Below are 9,727 nucleotides of genomic sequence, written 5' to 3'. Positions count from 1 at the left end.
CACAATTGATTGGAAGTAAGTAGAAATCAAGAAGTTTCAAGTCACTCAAACCCTAGAAATTGGGGAAAAATTGAGGAGATTGTAGGAATTGAGTAATGGATGTTAATGAAGTGAGGAAGGAAAAAGATTGGAGTGTTTTTTATGGAGATTTGAGGTTGAAGGAGGGGTGACAATGGAGTATTAGGGTGAGAAGGAGAAGAGAAGAGAGAGAGAGAGATCCGAATGTATGAAGTAAAAGTGAGAAAGCAGCGGCTCAAGCCTATTAATTCTGGGCAAGCTCGAAAAAGGTTCGGTCGAACCATCATAAGTTCGACCAAACTTTTGAAAAGTTCGGTCGAACTTTCGGATTTTCCAGAAACTGCAAGAATTCAGCCTAATTTGATTTCCAGAACAGGAGCGGCCGAACTTTCTAGGGGTTCGGTCGGACCAGCATAGGTTCAACCAAACTTTTAAAAAGTTTGGTCGAACTTCCTGATTTTCCAGAATCCGACAGTTTTTAGCCCATTTTGAGTTCTAGGGGAGGAGCGGCCGAACTCTTGGGTGGTTCGGTCAAACTTTTGCAAAGTTCGACCGAACCTTTTTGCAGTTTGGTCGAACACCCTCAAATCTTTCTATCTGAAAATTTGCACAAAACTTCCCCTCAAGACACACTAAAATACAACACAATCATGCCTAAGGTATATGGAAAATGCATTCCTTTTTAAGGCAAGACCAACAAGAATACCAACACAAACCAAATACACACAAAACCATCAATCCAAAGTTGTGAAAGAAGAAAAGAAAACATCAGGCAATTAGAATAGAGGAGGGTTAGAAACTCGGGTTGCCTCCCGGAAGCGCTTCTTTAACGTCACTAGCTTGACGTACTTCACACCCTCAAAAGATGAGATTGCATTGCATTGACTCAATCAAACCAACATGAGCACCCTCATAATAAAGCTTGAGGCGATGCCCATTGACCTTGAATGACCTCGATCCATCTAAATCATTGAGTTCAACGGCTCCATGGGGAAAAACCTTTTTTATGGTGAAGGGTCCACTCCATCTAGACATGAGTTTACCGGGAAATAGTTTCATCCTTGAATTGTAAAGCAACACCTTATCACCAACATTGAAGCTCTTCTTGGCATCATGGATGAAGTAGTTCCGGCTCGCACAAAACTTTGGTTGGGGCGAGTTCATTGACCTCCACGCTCACACCTATGAGCGCGTCACATTGGAATTCCTTGCTTCCCTCCGCAAGGAAGTCATTGAAGAAGATGATGAAGGGAATGAATCTCAAATTAGTCTTCACTTTCGTATGTTCAACGAAGATCATTCCTTAACCGAGAGTGAGCTCAATGAGATCTTCCATTGGCAAGCAACCGAGTTGCATCGACCCTCTGATATGACCTCAATGTGTCGCATCCCTTATAATGAACAAGAATGGTGGCGGAGCATCTCCACCAAGCCCGTCTTTCGCACTAACACCGCAAAGGTTAACAACATTATCCATATTGCTTTGAGATACTTTGCCCGGCTCCTTCAATATGCCGTATTCTTCAAGGAAAACCTCGGCTCTATGGTGAAAGATGAGGTAGCTTGCCTTTACTTGGCCGACAATCCTCAGCGTTTAAAGTTCAAATTCTCCACCACTTTTATCTCAAGATTGTTGGACACTAGAGATGGGCGGCTTGGTGATGAGATACACATGGGGGGCATGATCACCCTCATTTGCCCCCCCATGTGCTCCAAAACAAAGAAGAAGAGGTCGTCGGCTACCCTCCTTATGCTCTTTCTATTGTTGCTCTCCGCAACCAACGCTTCATCAACTACACCACCCAGAATCGCAAATTTATCCTCTTGGTTGATAATGGAGAAGAATGGTGTGTCCTCCCGGATCCCCCTCACACTTCGGTAGACCCTTCCAACCCGCTAAGGTGGAAGATTGCGCGAAAATTAATCCCCGATGAATTAAGGAAAAATCAAGTCCGCGGTGCAATCCCTCACCCTCAACCGGTCTACCAAGTGGAGCATCCCTTTCCCCCCCCCCTAGTGGGGGAGGTGAGACATCTTCTTCTTCCTCTTCTCCTTTTGATATGAGTGCCCTGTGTAGTACCCTCGATGGTATTCGTTATGATAATCAGGCTTCTATTGAACAATGGGGGTACTACGCAAGGATGAACTATGATAGTCTTGTGCAAGCGGGCGTTGAAACGCCCTATGTTAACTATCCCTACCACCCGCCTCAAGAGGGTCCGGTTCCACATTGGGACCCCTATGACCCTAACAACCCCTCCCCCAACACCTATGCTTATTGGGAAGGTCCTATCAACCCATCCCAACGTGTTGGTACCCCACCATACAACCCTTATCGGCCAGGTGGGTGTGACTACGCCTATGATCCGGCAAGTCCATCAACCCCGAATCCTTTTGATGGTGGTTGGGGTACACAAGGGTGTCCCTATGAGCACTTTAACCAACTTTTCCATCCATTTATGGATCGCCCCGGGTTTGATTTTATGAACCCTCCTAAGGAATAGGAGGATAGAAACCCCCAATGAGGGTTCTCTCCTTCCCTTTTCCCCCCGGATTTTCATGCCTTTTCCTTTTGCTCGAGACGTGCAAAAGACTAGCGTGGGGGAGGATGTTCCTTTTGGTTGAAGTGTACATAGGAGGGTAGTGTGGTAGGACGGTAGCTTGTGCATATGGAGAACCATCAAGGATAATGAATTTATTGTAGTTAGTGATGATTTTTGGTTGGTCATATTCTTATGATGATGATGTTATGAAGCTTCATTTTAGTAAAAAAATAAAAAAAATAAAAAAATAAAAAAAAATTAAATATTAAAAAAAAATAAAAAATAAAAAATTGAAGTTGTTTTTCCCTCTTCTCTCTTGATCCCATAATCCAAATCCCAAAATCCAAATCCCTTAATCCAAATTTTGTAGATAGCTTTTTGTCAATCATTTTCTTTTGTTTATAATTCTAGTCTTTTCCTTTTGTTCACTAACTTTTCTTTGTATAGTTGTAGTGTTTCTTTTCTTTTGGCTCACTTTCCTTGTAGCTTGAAAACGGAAGCACAAAATGATGGAATAAGGAGCAACTCAAGCTCCGGAAACCTTGGTGAGATCGCAATATTTGCCTTGTGTTCTATTTCAAGCAGCATTTGGTGAGATCTTTCCCTACTTTCCTTTATTTTTCTTTGTGTGCATAGTTAGTTTAGACTAGGATGGAGTTGATTGTTCGAGGTTGTTTGCATTTGATTCCACGGAATCTGGTGATCGTTGGTATTGATGCCGAACGATCTTTGTTTGTCGATTGGGAATTATATGTTTACTAGCCTCTTATCTCTCTTGTACTCCTTGTCTTAAAAAAAAAAAAAAAAAAAATCGAAAAATGTGAAAAATGAAAAAGATTTTCTTTTTTGTTCATGGCAAACCACGAAAAGCTTAGTTGTTTCATTTTCATTTCGAGCATAATAATGTTGACTCGTGTGTTTGAATGCTTTGCTTCTTAAGTGTTATAAGTGTGCATGCTTCGGGATTGCCATTATGGTTGACTCTAGGACATGTTCATGCTAAGGTAGTTGTTCTAGAACTCGTAAGGCCCATCGAACCCAAATTCACTTGTTTGTGGTAAGAAGGTGTTGCTCTCATTAGGGGATTTGAAGCCCTAGAGATGGTTTTTGTAACCCGATGTGAGCTTTATTGTTCAAGCCTCCAACATTACTTGTATGAGTGGCATAGGATCCTCACCAAGGCATGCTTAGATCTAGAACTTGGCGTCTGGCTCCCGAGATCGAGACCGAACTAACCTACGAATGACAAAGGCATTTTTCATTCAGTGACTATTTTTGTTTTCTAGTATTTGTTTTTTTTATCTTTTGTATTTTTGGGTTGCATTTGCCCTTACCATGTTGAGTCTTCCCCTCCTTGATTATAGCACATTGCAAGCCCATGCCCCTTTTGTTTTACTTTCACCCTTAGAATCGTGAAGCTCAAGCCATGAGAGCTTATTGTAGTTTTGATTTGAAATTTGGAAGGGAATGGTTCTACTTGGAAAGTGAAGTAGTGTTTTTGTGAATATGTGTTCAAGAAAAGCAAATGTAAATCCTAGAAAAAGCCTTCGATACTAAAAAAAAAAAAAAAAAAAAAAAAAAGAATGTGGCAAACGAAGAGTTGATGAATGAAGATGTAAGAGGAAAGCGAAAGCTCAAAAGTGTTTGTCATTATAGTTCAAGATTGTGGCAACGTAGTTTGAAAATTGGTTGATGATTGATTTTGAAAAAGAGGCTTGATCACCCTTTACTTCACGGTTAGGCTAAGCACCAATTTCCAAATTTCTCCACACCCTTACCCCCTAGCCAACGTTACAACCCTTTCAATGCCCTATTGACCTAGGTTGGTTGAGTCACTAGTTGGTGGAGGGAGCTGGATCTCAAGCATATGGAGAAGGCATGACTTGGTGAGATGTCGGGTTCCTCTATTTTGCAGTGTTTTATCTTTGTTCCGGCTCCTTCGAGGAGTCAGTTGATGCTATCTCCAAGGGCGGATTTGAATCTAGATGAGGGAACGCGGTAAGATTGTATGGAATGTGGGGGGAGTGGTGCATGTTTGAGTTCTCTATGCTTAGCATGACTTATCCATCAATCAACCTTCGGCATCCCCTTGCATGCTCACTTCTACTACTCAGAAAGTTTGGCATTCATTCATGTTTGTTATCTCCAAAAGCTCGATTTGGCTATGATTTGTGTTGGATTTGTAGTTTCTCTTTCCCTTGTTTTTGGTTTGTCTTGAACACAATTTTGTAAGAGTTGTGGGGTATGCTCTTTGGAAACCCTCACGAGATCACAACTCGTCCTCATCGGCGACCTTGGGGTTTAAATGGCTTGTTGCTTTTGCTAAAAGCAATTTCGGTTTTTCTTTTGTTCCTTGCTTGTTTCAATAACTAATTCCTTCTCCCTTGTTCATTTTCCTTTGCTTTGCTCAAGGGCGAGCAAAGGCTTAGCGTGGGGGAGTATGATGAGTGACATTTATGTCACTCTTAGGGGTAGTATTTAGGTCTTTTTCCTCTTATTTTTCTTAGGTTTTTCTACCTCATTTATCTTCTTATGGCTTCTTTATGTGTTGATGAAAAGTAATGCTTATTTGCGCTTATTTTGATAATCTTTATGCATTATTTTATCATCCCCATGCTCTCGTTAACTTTGGTATCTTTTGCAGGTTCCATGACGGTCCTATGCACAGTGGGAGGCCCCTTGGCCAAGTATGGAAGCCATGGAAAAAGGCAAGAGGAGAAAAAGGGAAGGAGAGGAAGCAAGAAAAGGAAGTGCAAGAGGAGGTGTGGCCGAACCTCTGAAAGGTTCGGTTGGACCTAGGTGTGGTCAAACTTTTGAAAAGTTTGACCGAACCTCCATGGTGCAATGAAGGCAGCGTCAAATCTGTTTTCAGCAATTTTGCAGGAGAGGTCGAACCTCAAAAGTTCGACCAAACAAGGATCAGGGAGGTTCGACCGAACCTACCCAGAGTTCGGTCAGACCTTTTCGCGATTTCAGCCAATTTTGTACGGACTATTTAAGGTCCTTTTGAGATCGTTTTTGAAAAAAAAAAGAAGAAAAAAACAGTAGAATAGTTTTCAGCAAAAACTCTCTTAGTTAGTACCTTAGTTCATTAAATTAGTTGATTTAGTTTTAGAAATTCTAAAATCTAATCATTGTAGAAGCAAATTTCAAGATTTATCTTCAGAATTTCAGCAATTATCCAACATTTTTGAAGCTTCAATAGTAACTTCTTCCATTTGTCCTTCATTATTTTCTGATTTTATTTTTGTTTTGTAAGCCACTTGATTTTCTCTCAATTTTGATATATTGTTGTTGCATGTTAGCTTTGTCCATAGATAATCACTTTTCCCCAAATTCTAGAATCACTTATAATCCAAACTTGGAATTTGCATGTACTCACAATGAATTGTGAGTAGTCCTCTTGGCTAGGGGTTGGGTGAAACTCAACCTATTGGTGATTATGTGAGTTTGGGAGTGATTTTGATGATGGATTGCGATTAAATTTGATTATATGGGATTGCTTGTTAGTTCTTCATGATAGGAGTAATTAACCTAGATTATTGAACTTGATGGCATGAAATGTTTGGTTCGACATGGAAATGTGAGTTGAATGTTTCATTACCTATTGCAATATGATTATGTATCTTTTGTTGCTAAGTTAATGAGGGATCTAAGCTTAGTAATTTGAGTTGTTTTCATATCGTTTGATGTTGGTCTTGCATGTGGTCTTTGCTATTCCATTATCCTTATTCCTCCCTATTTGCCTAATTGCTATTGGTTGAGTGAATCCCATTCCCCTAGTGTTTTTGATCCTTCGAATTCAACCTTTAGTTGTAGTTTGTTAGTTAATAACCACTTATACCTTGATTTCGATTTAGCTTGAGCATTATGATTATTTAGCAATTGATTCCCGTTCTCCGTGGACCGAACCCTTGCTTGCCATTGTATTTGTTTGAGTGAGGTGTTTGTTAAAAATGTGTTTGAATGAGCCTAAATTGTGCGACCGATTTAGCGCTTGTCAAATATCCTATTATTGTCAATGCTTCCCTTGATGGTCTTGATTTGGAAAAATTGATTGTTGTTTTGAGAAAATATAGAAATGTGATAGGGTATATCATTGATGATATCAAGGGTATTAGCCCTTCTTTATGCATGCATCGTATTCACCTTGAGGATGATCAATCCACCTATATTGAGCCTCAAAGGAGGTTGAACCCCAACCTCCAAGAGGTTGTCAAGAAAAAAATTTTGAAATTGCGTGAAGCGGGTATAATCTATGCTATCTATGATAGCAAGTGGGTTAGCCCGGTTCACGTGGTCCCAAAAAAGGGTGGCATGACAATTGTCAAGGGAGATGGAGGAGAGGAAATCTCCACCCGGACGGTGACCGGGTGGAGGATGTGCATTGATTATAGGAAGTTGAACAAAAACACTAAGAAAGATCATTTTCCTGTCCCCTTCATGGACCAAATGTTGGAGAGACTCTGCCATCATGCTTTCTTTTGCTTCTTGGATGGATATTCCGACTTTTTCCAAATCCCTATCCATCCAAGTGATCAAGAGAAAACTACTTTTACGTGTCCATATGGGACATTTGCATACCGAAGAATGTCATTTGGGTTATGCAATTCTCCCTCAACTTTCCAACGATGCATGACCTCCATTTTTTCTGAAATGCTTGAGAATGAGATTGAAGTTTTTATGGATGATTTTAGTGTTGGTGGCTCGTCTTTTGACACATGTCTTATTAACCTTGAAAAAGTTTTGAAAAGGTGTCAAGAGACGAGTTTAGTGTTGAATTGGGAAAAATGCCATTTTATGGTCGAGGAAGGTATTGTCCTAGGCCATAAAGTATCAAAAAAGGGCATTGAAGTTGACTCGGCTAAGGTTTCGATGATTGCTAAGTTGCCCCCTCCTACCTCCGTTACGGGAGTGAGAGCTTTTCTAGGGCATGCCGGTTTTTACCGGAGGTTTATCAAATAAATTTCATCAATCGCCAAGCCCTTAACCGAGTTACTCAAAAAGGATGTTGTGTTCAATTTTGATGAGGCTTGCCTTGAGGAATTTCGAAAACTCAAGGAAGCTCTCATCTCCTCTCCTGTTGTGCAAGCTCCGGATTGGAGCTTGCCCTTTGAACTAATGTGCGATGCTAGTGATCTTGCAGTAGGTGTCGTACTTGGATAAAAGAAAGAAGGAAGATCTTGTGTCATCTACTATGCAAGTAGAACACTCGACGAAGCTCAAAGGATTTATACCACAACGGAGAAGGAAATGCTAACGGTTATCTTTGCCATGGATAAGTTTAGATCCTACCTTATATGCTCCAAAGTGATCGTGTACACGGATCACGTAGCGGTTCGTTATCTCATGACCAAAAAGGAAGCAAAACCGTGTCTTATCCGTTGGGTTCTTTCGCTACAAGATTTTGATATTGAGATGAGGGATAAAAAAGGAGCGGAGAACTATGTGGCGGATCACTTGTCTAGGCTTCCTTTTGAGAATAAGGAAGATGTTCCTTTCAACGAAGACGTGGGATTTGAAACCCTCATGGTTATGGCTTCAACATCTAGCCCTTGGTACACGGATATAGCCAACTACCTAGAATGTGGAGTCATTCCCCCGGAATTCTCCTCTCAACAAAAGAAGAGATTTTTTCAAGGAAGTGAGGAGGTATTTTTGGAATGACCCTAATTTATTTAAGCAATGTGGAGATGGCCTCTTTCGGAAATGTGTTCCGGATCATGAGACAGAAGGAGTTCTTGAACATTGCAACTCATTGCCATGTGGAGGGCATGGAGGAGTTGAAAAGACCGTGGCAAAGATCTCCCAATCTCTTCTTTGGTGGCCAACAATGCACAAGGATGCCCACAAATTCGTTTCACGATGTGACAAATGCCAAAGAAGTGGTGGCATAACCAAAATGGATGAAATGCCTCAACAAAACATTTTGGAGGTTGAGCCATTCGATGTTTGGGGTGTCGACTTCATGGGGCCTTTTGTCTCTTCTTGCGGAAATCTTTATATCTTGGTGGCGGTGGACTATGTGACCAAGTGGATTGAAGCTATACCATCCCCCACCAATGACCATAAAGTGGTGCTCAAGCTTCTCAAAAAAGTCATATTTCCACGGTTTGGGGTTCCTAGAGTGCTAATCAGCGATGGTGTTTCTCATTTTGCAAGAAACAATTCGAAGCTCTTCTCAAAAGATATAGGGTTCATCACAAGGTTGGTCTCCCTTACCACCCTCAAACTCAAGGGCAAGTGGAAGTGTCCAATAGAGAGATCAAAAACCTTCTTGAGAGGATAGTGAACAAGTCTAGAAAAGATTGGTCTCTCAAGCTCGATGACACACTTTGGGCTCTAAGGACGGCATATAAAACCCCCATTGGCACGACCCCCTACCGGTTGGTCTCGAAGGCTTTCCATTTGCCGGTTGAGTTGGAATATAAGGCTTGGTGGGCGATCAAAGAGCTTAACATGGACATGTCCTTGGCGGGTGAGAAAAGATTGCTTAAGCTCAATGAACTTGAGGAGCTCTGGTATGATGCATATGAGAACTCGAGGCTCTACAAGGAGAGGACTAAGAGATGGCACGACCGACATATAAGGAACAAGAGCTTCAAGGTTGGAGACAAGGTGTTATTGTTCAACTCCAGTCTTCGGTTGTTTCCCGGAAAACTAAAATCCAAGTGGTCGGGGTCTTTCACAATTTTGAGGACTACTCCTTACGGGTCTTGTGAGTTAGAAGCGGAGGGGAACAAGTTCATGGTTAACGGCCACCGTTTGAAGCTCTACCATTGCAATGATCAAGTTGGCATGATTGAGTGCATGAGGCTTGATCCACCGGATCCCAAGCCGCTTATTTGATGATGATGTGTTATGGTCAAGCTAATGACCTTATAAAGAAGCGCTTCTCGGGAGGCAACCCGAGTTCTCAACTCTTTTGGTTTTGTGTTTTTTGTGTTTGATTAATTTTGGATGATTTTTCTTTAGTTTCTTATTGTGTGTGTTTTGTTTTTCTTATAGTTACTTGGATCTTTTGGAATTTGGTCTACTAAGTTGAGTTTTGGAGAGGTTAAGGAGAATGGAAGAATTGAAAGTGGAAATGCAAGGAGAAACACGAGAGAGGGCGCGCACAGTCTATCCCGCAGGCGCGGCCTATAGGCCCCCGGGCGCGGAGAGAG

The 9,727-nt window shown here is 41.4% G+C and overlaps 1 protein-coding gene across 1 annotated transcript; it reads left to right on the top strand.

Moving 5' to 3' along the window:
* Nucleotides 1-9,020: 9,020 nt before the first annotated feature.
* LOC110706267 lies at nucleotides 9,021-9,410 on the top strand. The gene has a single exon (XM_021884164.1). It carries the CDS (start codon nucleotides 9,021-9,023, stop codon nucleotides 9,408-9,410), a length of 390 nt encoding a protein of 129 aa, XP_021739856.1.
* Nucleotides 9,411-9,727: the final 317 nt, after the last annotated feature.

Source organism: Chenopodium quinoa, unplaced genomic scaffold (assembly GCF_001683475.1).
Source record: "Chenopodium quinoa cultivar QQ74 unplaced genomic scaffold, ASM168347v1, whole genome shotgun sequence".
Lineage (NCBI taxonomy): Eukaryota > Viridiplantae > Streptophyta > Magnoliopsida > Caryophyllales > Amaranthaceae > Chenopodium > Chenopodium quinoa.
Note: the sequence above shows the minus strand (reverse complement) of the source record. Positions and strands in the feature narration are given on the sequence as shown.

Coding starts and splice junctions, on each gene's coding strand:
- LOC110706267 (XM_021884164.1), top strand. CDS start 9,021: ATGGACATGTCCTTGGCGGGTGAGAAAAGATTGCTTAAGCTCAATGAA.